Source organism: Lepidochelys kempii, chromosome 23 (assembly GCF_965140285.1).
Source record: "Lepidochelys kempii isolate rLepKem1 chromosome 23, rLepKem1.hap1, whole genome shotgun sequence".
NCBI classification, from domain to species: Eukaryota; Metazoa; Chordata; order Testudines; family Cheloniidae; genus Lepidochelys; species Lepidochelys kempii.
In genome coordinates this window covers 14,331,304-14,348,515 of record NC_136402.1, presented here as the reverse complement: position 1 = coordinate 14,348,515, position 17,212 = coordinate 14,331,304, and the positions used below count along the sequence as shown (strand labels likewise).

Genomic DNA, 17,212 nt, shown 5'->3' with positions numbered 1-17,212 from the left:
CGTGTTTCTCGGCCTTCATCTGAAGCAGTGACGGGCTCAACCTGCAGCTCGCGAGCTGCCAGTGGCTCTTTAACATGTCTCCTGTGGCTCTCTGCAGCACATCGTATTAAAACACTGTCTGATTTCATTTTTAACTAATCTAAGTTATTTACCCATCTGGATGCTTTTACTGTGTTCTTAACCAGTGAAGTTACCAACTTGCACTAAGTTATTAACTCATTTGCAGCGAGAATTATAGCTCTCGTTGTATAAACTTACATATTTCCTCATCAGACTGTTTAAATATGAATAGTACTGTAGTAAATGAAACAATGAGTTCACACTGCTATGGCTCTTTCAGGTAATGCTGATCACTGATTCAGCTCCTGAATCCCTGAGGTCTGAGTGTCACTGATAAGAACCATCAGCTCTGGCCATGGTCAGGGATGGGACACTGGGCTAGACAGGCCTCGTTTGTGATCCAGACTCAGTTCTGACTCGCGCTGCCTATTCCTAGGGTTCCCTTTTGACTCATCCTGGCGTAGACTGGCTGGGGATCGGGTCCCATTGAGTCCAGTGGAGCTATGGCTGATTGACGCTGGCTGGGAATCTCGCCCAGAAGTAGCTGGCTGCTGATCTAGCGGGTCACAGGGTCGGGCCCCTCGTCCCCACCTGCCTCCCGGCTGTAGAGCTGACAGTGCTGGCGAGGAGCGTGCAGATCAGAGACGTTAGCCACAGAGACAGGACGCTGAGCAGCTGATCTCAAGGGGAGTCCAGATTTTGCTGTATGTGTCTGTCTGTTTCCTCCTAGGCTTACCTCTTTGTCTGCACCCTGGGAGGGGCGGAATCTGATCACGAGCTGTGGTAATATCCGTCGGTTACTTAGCTGTGTTAGCGCAGGGTCCACAAGGCGTGGCCGAGATCGGGGAAGCCTGGGTCCCTGGGCACCTGGCACAAGCATCTCACAGGGCCGCGGCGCAGCATTTCTGCCCTCGCTTGGCCAGCGCTGGCTCTGAGCCACGTGGTGTCCGGGGGTGGGGGGGAAGTTTCAGGATAGGCAGGTGCTTCAGGTGTTTGGCTCAGGTGGGTGGGTTTCCTCTTTGTTTAAAAGAAAGAGCCCTCCAAAAAAGTTTTCTTTCGGGGGAGGGGGGGTTGTTTTGTTTTTGCTTGGGTGTTGTTGTTGGTGTGCTGGGTGGTTGTTGTGTGTAGATTCGTGTGTGAGTGTGTTTTTGCTTGGATGTAGGGGTTTTTTTTGGGAGGGGAGGTGTTGGTTCTAGCTGTCTGTTTGCTTTTTTTGTGAGGGGTGTTTGTCCTGTGTAGGTTTGTGTGTGCAGTATGTGTGGTGTGTTTTGTGTGTACTTTTTTTTTGGGGGGGGGGTGTTGTTTTTTGCTGTCTAGTTGCTTAGGGAGGGTTGTCATGTGTAGGTTTGCAGGGGGCTGTATGGTTCTTTTTGCTTGTGTGTATTTTTTGGTGGGTGGGTGTGTCTGTGACTTGTTTTTTGCATCTGTGCGTGTGTGCTGATTTGCATCCTTCCGGAGTTGTGAGATACCACAACCTCACCAGTGTCTCTGGGCCCGTCCTTTTCTTCCACCTCTCGGGAAGGACGGTGCGGACTGGAAAGATTTATTGAGCAGCTAATCTAATGAGGGCAGCTCCCCTGCGCGGTTCATTAGTGCAGACAACACGCTGCTGGTCATTTATTGGCCAGTCGGCGAACATGGGGGTGCGGATTGAAATGGGGAGCCGGGGGTTGGAGAAAATGCCACCGCTGAACAGAAGAGCAAAAACCGTGGGAGTTCCTGATCTGGAGCCCTCAATGTTCCCTGGCCCCATTCCGGCACGCTGGATTCAGAGATTCAGACAAAAGTGTTTCAGTGGATAGTTTATAGAGCAGTATAAACAAGTCATTGTATGAAATGTTAGTTTGTACTCACTTTGCTGGTGCTTTTTCTGTCACCTGTTGCAAAACTAGGCAAATATCTGGATGAGTTGATGTTGATGTACCCCCTGGAAGACCTCTGCATGCCCCCAGGGATACATGTATCCCTGGTTGAGAACCACTGCTTCATCAGATCCCCCAACCATCTGTATAACCCAGATGATTCAGTGTCACCCACTTCCCCCCTGTGTCTCTCTCTCCCCCACAGTCCCTCAGCACCACGTTGCAATCTGTAACATTATTGTGAAGGGGTTATTAGGCACGCAGGAACAGCTTTTAAAGATTTGTAACTAATGAAGAGCAAGGCTAGATTTTCCTAGCGATCCATAATGGCTTCTTTGCACAAAGGATTGCTAAGATGAATAGCGTTTAAAAGTTAGTTATGAGTAAAGATCAGGGCTAACTGCCTAATAAAAATAATCGCAGACATGATTACAGATCCTAATAGATTTCAGATATTAGTTATTAACAAACTGCAACGCTAGGTTTTAATAATGAGTCACAATTATTGCTCTACACAAATGATTGCAAATAGGAATAGAATGCACAGATTAGTTAGTAATAAAGATCAGGGATCAATTTGAATAATACTTAATAATTACACACATGATTACAAATCTGAATAGATTTTCAATAGTAGTAATTAATAGAAGGCAAGGATAGGTTCTGATAAGGATTAATAACGGCTGTCACACATGAACAATTGCTGGCCTCATGAATATCTTTTCAGTATTCACAGTAAAGAGCAATGATAGGTTCTAATAATAAATAATGGCTACTCATTACACACCAATTATTACTGTCAGTAATAGAGTTTGAATATTAGTAAGGTAGCTTTTAATAATGATTTTGACATTGGTTATACACAATTATTAATAATATGAATTGCTTTTAAATATTACTAACAGAAGTTAGTGGTTACTAAAAGCAACACCAGGTTTTAATAGCAATTAATAATTACTGTCACTTGTACGTACATTACTGTCAGTAATAGGTGTCACATTTAATAATGACTACTGAATGTGACATTGTTAATAACGTCCGTTTTATGGTGTTAATATTAATTTCCATTATTTTTTGTTTTGTCCTTCATACTAATTAGTGCATATGTATTAACAATGGCTAATAGCACCACTTTACTGATATTTGCTCATTGACATTTGATTATGTAGTTGCTGCCATTCAGTTTATTAATTAATATTATTATAGTTAATTGTAGACAATCAGTAATTGTCTTCAATTATTTGTTACTATTCGTTATTAATCAAATATTGGCTACTTATAGCTCATTTATAGCATCACCATTTACCACGTGCGACTCATTATTTGTTAATATTTAGTAATAGTAATATAATATATTATATATATAATATAATATAATATAATATAACTACATGTAACTTATAATAAGTAAGTATTATTATGTAATTAATTCCCAGTAACTGTGTTAGGTTCTTTATTAATAACAATAATTGATTGTTTATTAAACATCAATATTTATTAACTGTTATTAATTGCAAAGTATTTGTTATCAAGTAGTAATTGTCATGAAATATTCATTAGTCATGATAGATAATTGCTAGTAATTGATTGCTAATTATTAGACGTTAGTTGTCATTATTTATTGGTAAGTATTGTCATTAACTATTAGCAATTGTCTATTGCTAGTTAACTGTAAGTAATTATTAATTATTGCTAATTATTTGTTAGCAAGTATTGTCACATTCATTAGCAATTATGAATTATTACCAGTAATTATTACTGATTGTTTAATTTTTTGTTAGCAGTTAGTTCTAATTATTTATTAGAAAGTATTAATTGCCACTAATTAAATATTTGGCAATTGTCTATTGCTAATTATGTGTTAGTAATTATTATTGATTGCTAGTTATTGGTGATTATTCATTTTTTATTTGTTAGCAATTACTACTTGTCACTAAATATTAATTGCCAATTATACATAATTATTAAGTATTAACTAACCATGTTAGTATATATCTCATTATGGATGGCCATGTGTTATCAACACTGATGCATAATTATTAATAAATATATGTTGGCTAGTAATAGCACTCATGCTTTTAGCCATTAACAACTGATGCTAATAATCAATTCATTTTTAATAATCATTAATGATTAGATAGCCATTATTAACCACAGCCCTTTAGCCCCCAGGACTAATGAATGACTTTCCATCCTGACCCGCTTGTTGAATGCAGCGATTTCCCAACCAGGGCTAATGCTGGGCCCCAGATCCACCCTCCACCCCCACCCCCAACAGCTCCCCAAAAAACTAATGCCGACAGCTTCCCCCACACCCCGATCTCCCCCAGCCCAGTATAAGCTGCTCGCTGCTGGTGGCCTCCTGCTCTTCTCCACTGGCCTCCTCGTCTTTCCCTCCTTCCGTCGCTTTATTCTTCCCTCTTTTCTTCATTTCCTTCCATCTTTCTTTGATTCTTTTGGCTTTATGTCTTTTGTCATTCATTCCTCAGCTCTTTCCTCATCCATCCATCCATCCATCCATCCATCCATCCATCCTTCCCTTCTTTGTGTCTCCTTCATTCTTCCTTCTCCCGTCAGTTCCCATTTGTTCACTCTCTCTTTAATTCTTTCCTTCCTTCCTTCTTTTCTTTGCTTCTTCTGTTCGTCCATTCATTCTTTCCTATATGTTTCCCTCACTCTTTTTCCTTCATTCATTCTTTCCTTCAGTCGTCTGCCACACTTTTGGGTGCAGTTTCTTTCCTTCATCCATTGGTTCTGTCCTTTATTTCTTTCCTTCATTCTTGCGTTTATTCTTTCACTCACACTTTCCTACATCCAAATCTTTCTTTCTTTCTTTCTTTCTTTCTTTCTTTCTTTCTTTCTTTCTTTCTTTCTTTCTTTGAACCTGAAATCAAATACAGGCGAAAAACTGCAAAAGTTCCAGGACCGCTCCCACCAAGAGGGAGCTGAGAGACCTGTTAAACCCTTTGCTTAGCTCATCCCTCACCCGCTGGGTGCCTCTATTGGCCACCTGTCACAGCCCATCCGATGCCTAGGTCCACTCGAATGACGGTGTCTAGGCAGCACCCGGCACGACAAGCGCTGATCTTAGCAACTCTGTCTGGGCAGCGTCTGGCGGAACTCAGCCCCGATCTCGGCGACTTTGTGTCTGGGAAGCACCCAGCCCGACGGGGCCCCAATCTCGGTGACTCTGTGTCTGGGCAGCGCCCGGCCCGACGGGGCCCCGATCTCGCTGACTCTGTGTCTGGGCAGCGCCCGGCCCGACGGGGCCCCGATCTCGGTGACTCTGTGTCTGGGCAGCGCCCAGCCCGACGGGGCCCCGATCTCGCTGACTCTGTGTCTGGGCAGCGCCCGGCCCGACGGGGCCCCGATCTCGCTGACTCTGTGTCTGGGCAGCGCCCGGCCCGACGGGGCCCCGATCTCGCTGACTCTGTGTCTGGGCAGCGCCCGGCCCGACGGGGCCCCGATCTCAGTGACTGTGTCTGGGCAGCTCATAATAATCGTTATCAGTGTGCAGCCAGCATGTCCCAAACTGAGAAACGATTGGGTGATGTTTGCGTTCAGAGTGGTCACTGGGATTTTAGGAGGAAGGTTCAGGGACATGAGGGTGAGTTTAGGGGGAAGGTTCAGGGGGAGGCTGAGAGCGAGTTTCAGTGGGCCAGGGGAGATAGGGTGCTTAGAAAGGGTCCCATCCTTCCCCCTCTGCCCTCCCATGCTCCTGCGCCATGTCCCATTATTATTGTAGGTCCTACCCAATGACAGTATCCACTCCCTGGCAACCCAGGTGCTCCTGGACCTGGCCTGGCTGAGGCCTCTGATCCAGGGCCAGTAACCCCCAACCCAGAGGGGCTGGGGTCTGGTGCTCGGGGTGGGATGGGCCCCAGGAGAGCGAAGACAGGGACCTCCCAGCCCTGCAGGAATGTTAACAATTAGAGCTGGCCTCAGCAATTAGCAATCAGGGAAATCAGAGCTGGGCACAGACTTATGGCTCCCAGCACGTCTGCCCCACCTGGGGGGCTTCTCAATAGCTCCCACTGCCCTCCCAGTGCAAAGGGAGAGAACCCAGGCATCCTGACTCCCCACCCCCACATCCTCGCTCTAACCATTGGCTCCCATTCCCACACTCCCCCGGGGTGATAAATAGCTGGAAGAAGCAGTGGGATGGGCCCGAGTGTAAAATCCCAGCTGCCATGAATCAAACAGAAGAGCCTGCCAGACATGAGAGGGGCTGTGCTGGGGGGCGTGGGGAGCTGGGCCCAGCGCTGGAGGATGCTGGCAGCCGCAAGATCTTGAGATAGAGAGAGGATCGGGCAGGAGGATGTGCAGGGCACTGCTGCGGGGAAGCTCACAGCACTGGAGTCCCTGGCTGGGGCAGTGCTGTGGGGAAGCTCGCAGCTCAGAGAAGAGCGCTCTCGATTGGGAGTGGTTCCTGGCAGTTTGTATATTTTCTTGCCCTGGAGGGGCGGGAGCTGAGTTGGGGGGTGGGGGGCCCAGATGGGGGCGAAGGTGTTTACTTAACATGGCGCGCAGGAACGCAGCGAAAATCAAGAATTTGCGACGACCTAATCCCAGACTTAGCACCCCTGAGTCATCGATCAGTGTCCAAGAGACACAGGGAGGCAGAGACAGGTGTCTGGCCGGGCTAATGCAGAATAAGAGAATTTCCTTCTGGTCACAATCAGGCACCCGTCGTGCCGAGACCTGCCCAGACACAGAGTCACTGAGATTGGGGCCCCATCGCACCGGGCGCTGCCCAGACACAGAGTCACTGAGATCGGGGCCCCATCGCACCGGGCGCTGCCCAGACACAGAGTCACTGAGATCGGGGCCCCATCGCACTGGGCACTGCCCAGACAGAGTCACTGAGATTGGGGCCCCGTCGTGCCGGGCACAGATACAGAGTCACTGAGATCGGGGCCCCGTCGTGCCGGGCACAGACACAGAGTCACTGAGATTGGGGCCCCGTCGTGCCGGGCACAGACACAGAGGCACTGAGATCGGGGCCCCGTTGTGCCGGGTGCTGCCCAGACACAGAGTCGCCGAGATCGGGGCCCCACCAGAGTTTTACACGTGGACACAGAGGATCCAAGTGGGAAACAGAACCCAGGGGTCCTCACTATTTTATCCCTGCAAAATTGTGGCTGCATCAGAACCAGTTCTCTGTGTGAAGTGAAAGGCCCCGTGCCCCATTCCCCACCCCTGAGCCAGCTGGTGCCCTGCCCTGGGGCCAGATAGCAGCCGGCACCCCCTAGAGGGGAAAGGCCCTGTGTCCCATCCCTGGTCTCCTGAGCCAGCTGTTCCCACTGGGGATCATTTGGGGCTCTCCGTGCGGTGGCTGGCTGGGTGGGTGTCCTTTACCCCTCCTATCTCAACCCAGAGGCCTCCTTAATCCTGGATTGACTCCAGCTGCCAGCGGACCCTCTCTCAGATCCACCCCTTCCCCATCAGCACCCCCAGGGAAGAGGGAAGGGGGCTTGGGTGGGTTGGAGGGGGAGCGGGAATCAGGACAGAAACAAGCCGATGAGCCCTTAATAACCGTGAGAGTCTGGATTTAAAGGGCCTCTTCTCACAGCAGTCACGCACCCGGATTAGCACCGAGCTGGGGCTGCCGGGGTGGGGCCCTGTTAACCTTTTCCAGACTGGCCGCAGCCAGGACCAGGGCAGGTTGGAGCAAGCCTGGGGCATGCAGATGCCTAGATCCTAGGGGGACCAGTGGCCGGTCAGTTCCACCCGGTCCCTTACCCCTCCGGGACGCCTGGAGATTGGCGTGAGATCAAAGCGACCTCCTGGGCCAGGGGCCGAAAACGGGTGTGTCCCACAGTGGCAGAGGCTGGTTCAGGTGAGACAGCCCCAAATTCCGGCTTCCCCAGGCGGGCGAAAGGACCAGTCAGGGGAGGAACAGCTGAGATGGGTGCGCAGGATTATCCCTGCTGAGGGGGGAAGGGGGATGTATCCCAGCTCAAGGGGGGCGTAAAGAGGTCAGGGATCAGCTGGGCTCCATGTGGGACAGAGACGGGCTGCGATCTGTTCCCGGCAAGGGAGATCTAGGGTGGATATTAAGAGGGGGCTCACAGGGGCCGGAGCAGGGCACCGGCATTGGGCATGGGGCCCTATTATGATTGTAGGACCAGGTTGGACAAACCCTCGTTGGGGAGGGCTCAGTCACCACGGGTCTGGTTGAGCGCAGGTGGGGATGGACTGGCCGCGCTCCCCAGACCCCTGCCGGCCTGCCGCTGCAGTGAGCCCAGCTGTATGACCCTTTCCCCCCCAACCCACAGAATTCCTAGCCTAGCTGAGCTGGGGGAGAAATTCATTCCTGCCCTGCTCACCCAAAATCTGCTGATCATTTAGACCCTGCATGTAACACCCCAAGCAGGAAGCTACAAAGATAATTCTCTGAGCACCAGTCCAAGCCCAGCTCTGGGAGAGGAGTGGGGGCTAATGGTTAGAACTGGGGGCTGGGAGCCGGGACTCCTGGGTTTTATCCCTGGCTCTGGGAGGGGAGTGGAGTCTAGTGGTTATGGGGAGGGGCTGGGAGTCAGGACTCCTGGGTTCTATGGGAGGCCGCATGGTGGTGTATGTAACACACTGGCTACGTATGTTCTGTAGCCCTTTTGTGTCTGGTTTAGCTCGAGGGTAACAGCCTACTACAGCTGACTGGAGCTGGCAAATGGAGCTACTCCACTAGGTCATTGAGAATCATAGAATCATAGAATCATAGAATATCAGGGTTGGAAGGGACCCCAGAAGGTCATCTAGTCCAACCCCCTGCTCAAAGCAGGACCAATTCCCAGTTAAATCATCCCAGCCAGGGCTTTGGTGCATAAGCATCCCAGCCAGGGCTTTGGTGAGCATAAGCTCTGGCTTTGGTGTCCCAGAAGCAGCAGTCTGCCCTGGGTGGGGAAGGTGTTAGTTGGAGCAAGTGGGTCAGAGACGGTCCCCTGGGCCCCACCTGCTTCAGGGCAGAACACGTGGGGCACGACAGCGAAGGAGATCCAGCCTGCTGAGCGGTTAGCCTGTGGAACTCACCGCCACTGGATATGGCTGCGGCAGAGTCCTGCTGTGTGACAGCTGTTTCTGTGATCCACCACAGCTATCCCTAGAGTGGGGAAGGAATGAGAAGGCACCTGCTTTTTGGCAAGCGGGTGGGCCTGGGGCTGGCTCCTGCAGGCCGTCTTCTGCCCACCCTGCCCCTCACCCTCTCCTGTCTTTGTCTCTCCAGGTGATGCCGTCCCGGCACTGACCACCTGGCCATGCCTGGCGTCTGGCGGGGCCTGGGAGTGCTGCTCTCGCTCCAGCTGGCCCTGCTGGGCCTGACCTCCGACCCCTGCTACGATGCCGCCCGGCGGCCCCGCTACTGCCTCCCGGAGCCGGCCGACCTGGCCGCCGGGCGCCCTGTCCAGGCCTCCGCCACCTGCGGCCGCCCCCCACAGCGCCTGTGCGTCTTCCGCCACCCGGGCGATGCCTCGTCCCGCCGGTGCCGCCTCTGCGACGGGGCCGACCCTGCCACCGCCCACCCCGCCGCCCACCTGACCGACGCGGGCGGCGAGGCCACCTGCTGGCAGTCGGGGCCAGTGGCCAACGCCAGCCTGACCCTGGCCCTGGGGGGCCGCTTCGAGCTGCTCTACGTGGCCCTCCGCTTCTGCTCCCCCCGCCCCCACTCCCTGGCCCTCTACAAATCCACAGACCACGGCCACTCCTGGACCCCTTTCCAGTTCTTTTCCGCCCGCTGCCCCCAGGCCTACGGGCTGCCCCCGGCCTCCGCCGTCAGCAAGGCCTTGGAACATGAGGCCATCTGCACCGCCGCCCAGACGGACCCCACGCCGCTGGTGGGGGGGCTGGTAGCCTTCATGCCCCTAGCCGGCCGCCCCTGGGCCCAGGCCTTCGAGTACAGCCCAGTGCTCCAGGACTGGGTGACGGCCACTGACCTGCGGGTGGCCTTGGATCGCAGGCACCGGGGGCTGGGGCTGCGGGGCCGGGAAGCCTCCTACGGGGTGTCGGAGCTGCAGGTTGGGGGCCGGTGCCGGTGCAATGGGCACGCTGCCCGGTGCGGGGCCACTGGGCCCAGCGGCGCCCCCCAGTGCCATTGCCGCCACAACACGGCCGGCCCTGAGTGCGAGACTTGCAGGGCCTTCTACTGCGACCGGCCCTGGCAGCGGGCCACGCCCAGCGAGGCTCACGAGTGCGTGGGTGAGTGACGGGGGGTGCGCGGCTGCCAAGGGCTGGGCACTTGGGCAGCTCAAGGGTCCTTCTCAGCACAGAGACCCCTAGCGGGGATGGCGGGTAGCTCAGGCCGGGGCAGGGTCCCTCTGAGCCCAGAGACCCCACAGGCTGGGAGAGCTGGCAGGAGGCTGTGGCTCAGGACTGAGGGGCCCTGACAGAGCTTGCGGGGCGCCCAGGGCTGGGAGAGCAGTGTCGGAGGAGGCTGCGGGTCGGGACTGAGGGGCACCGAGCAAAGGATGGGCGGGGTTGGCTGGTGGTTGAGGCGCCCCCTGCTGGGTGTCCCTGGAATGACGACTCCCCCACCTCTGCCCCACTGTCTCCACAGCCTGCGAATGCAACCGCCACGCGCACCGGTGCCGCTTCAACATGGAGCTGTACAAGCTTTCGGGGCGCAAGAGCGGGGGCGTCTGCCTGAACTGCCGGCACCACACGGCTGGGCGGCACTGTCACTACTGCCAGCCGGGTTTCAAACGTGACCTGGGCCGGCCCATCACCAGCCGCAGGGCCTGCAAGGGTGAGCCACCCAGGGCACTGCTGTGGGGAAGCTTGCAGCATGTCCCCACCCCTTGTGAGGCCTGCTGCTGGGACAGACATTAACCCTGCCTGTCTCCTTCCCAGCCTGCCAGTGTCACCCCATCGGAGCAGTCGGCACCATGTGCAACCAGACCACAGGGCAGTGCCAGTGCAAGATGGGTGTCACCGGGCTCACCTGCAACCGCTGCGCCCAGGGCTTTCAGCAGAGCCGCACTGCCCACGCCCCCTGCCTCCGTAAGTCGGCCCCTTAGGTTTACTGGCTGAGTATAATCCCACAGACAGAGCTCATGTAGGCTGCTCAATACGGTAACCAGGAAGGGCCCATATATTCTGCTCAATACGGTAACCAGGGAGGGCCCATATATTCTGCTCAATACGGTAACCAGGCTGGGCCCATATATTCTGCTCAACAGGGTAACCAGCCTGGGCCCATATATTCTGCTCAATATGGTAACCAGGAAGGGCCCATATATTCTGCTCAACAGGGTAACCAGCCTGGGCCCATATATTCTGCTCAATACGGTAACCAGTCAGTCCCTTTATACTCTCTTCAGTACAGAGTGACCAGACTGTCCTAATATTAGGGGCTTTGTCTCATATAGGCAACTGAAACACACACAGACACAAAGAAAGTGCCTCTGTTTGTCACACTTGCTATCTGGCCACCCTAGTTAGGTGCAGTAAACAAATTGGGACTTGTATTCTGTTCACTAAAGTAACCAGGAGGGGCTGCATATTCGTTCAATATGGTAATTAATCAGCGCCCATATATTCTGTTCAATATGGTAACTAGGCAAGGCTTGGCCACCAGGTAGGTCCTGTATATTGTGTGCTGGACGGTAAGCAGTCTGGGCCCATATATTCCATTCAGTTTGGTAATTGGGTTGGGCCCATATATACTGCTCAGTACGGTAGCCAGGCTGGGCCTGTGTATTCTATTGAATGTGGTAACTGCAGAGCCTTTATTTTCTATTCAATACCGTAAGGAGGTGGGGTCCTATATTCTGTTCAATAAGGTAACCATTTGTAACATAGAAGCCCTGCCCACCAATTAATCCACGCATCAGATCCTGCTCAGGAAGCCCCACCTCCTGGGAGTTTTGCGGGGCAGGGGCGGGAGAGAGATGCTAATTCAGGAAGTGAGGTCATATCTCTGGATCTGAGCTCTGGTTCAGGGCACTTCAGGAAGTCCTGCCTGTGTGGGAGGAGCTCAGTCAAGAAATGACCTCAGAGCTCTCCAGGGGTGTGGCGTGTGGTGTTATGCACTCCAGGAAGGCCCACCCCAAACTGAGCCTGGGCGGCGGGCATTGTTAATTCTGGAAGTGACACCATGGATCTGGCACTGTGGCCTGGCGTTTGGCACTTTGGGAAGTCTAGCGCTCCAGGATGTCCCACCTCCGATGGTGGAAGGGGGAGAGAGAGAGAGAGAGAGAGAGAGAGAGAGAGTGTCATTCAGGAAGTGACATCATAACTCTAGAAGTGAGTCATCCATCCATCCAGGAAGTGCAGACACTAATTCAGGAAGTGATATCATAGCTCATGACTTCAATCTGTCCTGGCAAACAGTCAAGAAACACACCTGGAACACACTTAGTGGCAGCCTCTCTTGCATGTTCCATGAGCGAACCTTGCTCTCTACACGCATGAGACAGGGAGGGGGTGGCAGGATCATGCTTATTAAATCCACACATCTCTCTCTTTCTCCCTCTCTTCTTCCCTCCATCCTTCTCTCCCAGGCATTCAAGAAGTGATGACCACCACGGCTGCCTACCCCTTGGAGTGGAACACAGGTGCCTGGGGCAGGATGAGAGGGATCAAAGGTTGGGCATCATAATCCCCACTCCCATTTCCCAGCCTCAGGATGGAGCAGTCACCCCCACCAGTGTCATTCCACCCAGTGCAAGGCTCTGTAGGGAGGATGACTGCCTACTACTGCTGCCAGCTAGGGAAAGCCGCACCTTTAGCGTGACTAACAGAGAGCCATGGCTTTGGGGGGAGGGTTCAAATCTTGCTGGTAAGACACGGTGGAGGCTGTGCTGCAATGCAGTGTGGGTCGCAGAGCCGGCGGGTTCATGGCATGAACCAACCCAATATGCCTGCTCTGGTGGAGGGGAAGTTGGGAGGGTGCCGAGGAAGGGGGGCACCTAGCAGATGGGGATGGAAGCGGGGCAGGCAGGAGAGGTCAGAAGAAGGAAATGGGGGGAAGAGGACAATGGGAAGAGGAGAGGAATATTAGGAGGGGGCATATGGCTGATCACATTTGTTGGGATACCTATAAAGAAGACCCTCCCCCAATGGAGTTTCAAGGTTCCAGGGGCTGTAGGCGGGAAGTGATGTTATAGCTAGTACGCCATGATGTACAGCATGCCAGGAAGTGGGAAATGTAATTCATAGACCTGGAACTGTGACACAGTGTAGGACAATCCAGGCAGTCCCGCCTCCAAAGTGGGGGAAATGCTTATTGAGGAAGTGACATCGTAGCCCTGGAGCTGTGCTGTAGGGTAAGACATTCCAGGGAATCCTTCTCAAAGGTGGATGGTGAACACAAATTCAGGAAGTGACATCATAAGCCCAGAATTATGTCCTCTACCTTGCATTCCAGGAAGTCCTGCCTCCAAGGAGGGAGGCATGCTAGTTCAGGAAGTGACATCATAGCTCCAGAAGTGTGCAGTACTAGGAAGTTCTGCCTCTGGGGAGGAGGGGGAAACGTTATTTCGGGAAGTGACATCATGCCTCTGGAGCTGTGTTATAGGTCCTGCCTCCAGGGGGGAGGGACACATGTAAATTCAGGAAGTGATGTGATAGCCTAACAACTGTACCATGGAATTTTGGCACTGCAGGAAATCCCACCTCCAAGGAAGCAGGAATGATAATTCAGGAAGTGACTTCATAACTCTGGAGCTGGAGGTCCTGCCTCCAGGACTGGAGTCGCAGTTGTGGGAATCAAAGGCATGATTTGGGACAGATCCCGGTTCATGAGAAGCAGGAAGGAGTGGGGAGCCAGGGTCAGGCTAACCCCACTGTACCCATGTTCCCCCATCTGTGCTTTCCCCTCAGGCACTGAATGCCAGACTCACTGCAACCCCTCCCACGGCCGCATCCACATGAACCTGCGAAAATACTGCAAGAAGGATTACGGTATCATTGACCTGACATCATTATCATCTATCTATCTAGCCATCTCCATATACTCCCTCTATCTATTCATCTATCTACCGCAGCCACCTATCTGTCTCTCTCTCTCTGTCTCTCTCTCCCCATACATGTCCATCCTGAAGCTGGGAAATTTTATATTATTAGTAGAAAGAAAGAAAGAAAGAAAGAAAGAAAGAAAGAAAGAAAGAAAGAAAGAAAGAAAGAAAGAAAGAAAGAAAGAAAGAAGTGCTATGGGGATAGATAGCTAGATAGATGTGTACGGAGAAGGATGAATATGATTTATTCCCAAGCAATGCTCTGTTCGGGATCTGGTCCATGCTCACCGCCCTCACTGTGGCAATTGGCCCGCATGAAATTCTCCCGCACTGCGGGGTTGACCCTGAGCCGGAGGCCGGGGCTCAAGGCACAAAGGGCATTAGGAGTTTATTTGGTTTTTCTCCCAGGGATTAGGAGGGGATTATCAGGATGGACCGCCCACTGCCCCTGGCCCCAGCTCCTGTGAGCAGCTAAAGGGCGACGCACACTCTGCACAAAGGACAGTGAGAGACCAGCCTGCCCCACTCTCTGCTTCCACCCCCCAACCTGTGTGTCCACCCCCCCACAACCATCTCTGTGTCCATTCCCCTTCCTCCACCACCCTTCCTCGCTGGCTGTCTCAGTATGATTCCCTGAGTGCCAGAGCCAAATTATCATTCCCTGAGTGCCAGAGCCAAAATACCTGGGCGAGTCCGGGCGGCCAAGTCCCTGGGCATGATCAGGCACCATTCCTGGGAGAGTGGGGCTTTCTCTGGGGTGGTTACAATTTCTGAGCATGGCAGGGTCTGATTGCTGTCCCTGGGTAGGAGCTGGGGCCACTTGAGGGTTTTATGTCATATATCACTGGGTATTAATCAGCATCAGTTGGTATCTGTGGACATCACTGGGTGTTACTGGGTATCAATAGATATCACCGGCTAGCACTGCATATTGTTTGGGTATCAATGAGTATTGTTGGGTATCACTGGTTATCATGGTTTGTTGGGTTTCAATGGGTATCGATGGATATCACTGGGTATTGTTGGTTTCAGTGAGTATTGCTGGATATCACTGGGTATTGTTGGGGTTCAATGGGTATTGTCGGGTATCACGGGATATCACTGGGTATTGTTGGGGTTCAGTGGGTATTGCTGGGTATCACTGGATATTGCTGAGTATTGTTGGTGTTCAATGGCTATTGTAGGGTATCACTGGATATTGGGGTTCAATGGCTATTATTGGGTATCACTCGGTATTGTTGTTTTCAGTGGATATTGCTAGTTATCACTGGATACAGTTGGGTTTCAGTGGGTATTGCTGGCAGAGTTGGATATTGGTGGGTATCACTGGACATTGGTAGGCACTCTTTGGTGTCACTAGGCATCTTCAGTATCGGTGGGCATTGCTGGGCACTGCTCGATATTGGTGAGCATTGGGCATGATAGGCAGTATTGGTGGGTAAGTTTCACTGGGTACTGAAGTGCACTTCAGTTCATCGATGAGTAACGTTGGGTATTGTTGAGTATCGTTGGTTGTTGGTAGACACTGTTGGGCACCATTTGGGGTCACTGAGTTTTGATGGGTATCACTAAGTATTGGTGGGCATCAGTGAGTATTGATGGGCATTGGCATTATTTGGTAATGTTGGATGTTGATAAGTATCATTGGATATGGGTGAGTGTTCGTATCATTGGGGAACGTTTGACATCAATGAATAATGTTGCATATTGGGTCTCATTGGATATTGGTGGGCACTGTTGGGCATCACTGGGTATCGGTGGATATTGGTATCAGCATCATTGCCTAATGTTGGGTAACACTGAGTACTGTAGGATATTGGTATCATTGTCTATGGTTGAGTATCATTGCGCATCTTTAGGTATTGTAGGGTATTAGTATCCTTGTCTATTGTTGAATATCATTGGGTATTGTTGGGTATTGATATCATTATCTACTGTTCGGTATCATTGGGTATTCTTGAGTACTGGTATGGTCTAATGCTGAGTATCACTGATTATGGTTGGGTGTTGGTATCATTGGCTAATGGTGAATATTGCTGAGTATCGTTGAGTATTATTGGGAATTGGTATCAATGGCTGAGTATTGTTGAATAACATTGAGTATTGCTGGGTGTTGGTATCATTGGCTAATGTCGATTATCATTGAGTATCCATGGGGAAAGGTGAGGTTTCGTATCACTGGATAATGTTGAGTATTACTGTGTATTGTTGGGTATTGCGATCTATGGCTAATGTCAATTATCATTGAGTATCGTTGCGTAATGGTGAGGTTTGCTATCGTTGGCTAATGTTGAGTATCATTACATGTTGTTGGGTATTGCTATAACTGACTAATGTTGAGCATCGTTGAGTATCATTGGGTATTGTTGTGTATTGTTATCATCTTCTAATGGGTATTGTTGAATATCAGTGGGGATTGGAATCACTGGCTAACACTGAGCATCGTTGTATATCATTGGCTGATGAGCATTACTGGCTATCATTGGGGACTAGCATCACTGGCTAATGTTGGGGATTGGGGAGTATCCTGCCCCTTCCTGACCTCTGACCTCCTCCTGCAGTGCTGCATGCCCAGCTGCTGGCCATGGTGGAGTCGGGCGAGTGGTGGCAATTCACGACCTCGGTGCTGGCAGTCTATCGGCAGCGCCAGGTGCCCATCCGCCGGGGTGAGCAACCGCTCTGGGTGCCCCGGCAGGACCTGGCCTGCGGCTGCCTGCGCCTCCAAATTGGCAAGGCCTACCTGGTGATCGGGAACGACGCAGAGTCGCCCGACCCGGCGCGCCTGGTGCTGGACAGGAACAGCCTGGCGCTGCCCTGGCGTGATGTCTGGGCCCACAAGCTCCGTCGCTTCCAGCAGCAGAACCGGCGGGGCAACTGCCGGAGCCCCTGAAACCCAAGGAGGTGGGATGGAAATGCCAGGGACACTAAGGCCAGGGGAGGGGGTGCGCCAGGCACCCCAAGACCCGGGGCAGGATCTGTAACGCCTGGCGCCGCTCCTCCAGGGGCTGAGATCCCCCATTGGCCCCTGAAACTGGGCCCAATCCCCTCCTCAATCCCCTGGATTCCCCCATATTGAGACCCTACCCCCCCATGCAGGGCCCAATCCTACCTCCCCTCATCCAGCCTTGAGGGAGGGCCCGTCCCCACCCAGCTTCCCACTCCCCCCCCCCCACATTTTTGCAATCAGGTTGGGGGGAGACAGAGGAAAGACCAAAGATGACCTTTGACCCCTGACCTATGGCCTGCTCTGCTCTTGCACTTGTAAAAAAGATAAATGGAATAAAATGAGAAATTATTTTACTCTCAGGAGAGTCTGTTTATTGGGAGGGGAGTGGGGTCCTG

At 52.1% G+C, this 17,212-nt stretch overlaps 1 protein-coding gene across 2 annotated transcripts in view; it reads left to right on the top strand.

Annotated features, from left to right (window-relative positions):
- The window catches only part of NTN5 (netrin 5), a 32,340-nt gene extending 15,170 nt beyond the window's left edge, over positions 1-17,170 (top strand). Inside the window, exons 2-7 of one of the 2 annotated variants that reach the window (XM_073322024.1) lie at positions 9,145-10,112; positions 10,471-10,659; positions 10,764-10,913; positions 12,416-12,469; positions 13,737-13,817; positions 16,432-17,170. In XM_073322024.1, coding sequence (XP_073178125.1) covers positions 9,176-10,112; positions 10,471-10,659; positions 10,764-10,913; positions 12,416-12,469; positions 13,737-13,817; positions 16,432-16,760 — 1,740 coding nt within the window. In that variant the 5' untranslated portion in view covers positions 9,145-9,175 and the 3' untranslated portion in view covers positions 16,761-17,170. Of the gene's footprint in view, positions 1-9,144; positions 10,113-10,470; positions 10,660-10,763; positions 10,914-12,415; positions 12,500-13,736; positions 13,818-16,431 lie in introns of both variants that reach the window. The other variant, XM_073322020.1, reaches the window with a different exon arrangement.
- The last annotated feature ends 42 nt before the right edge of the window (positions 17,171-17,212 follow it).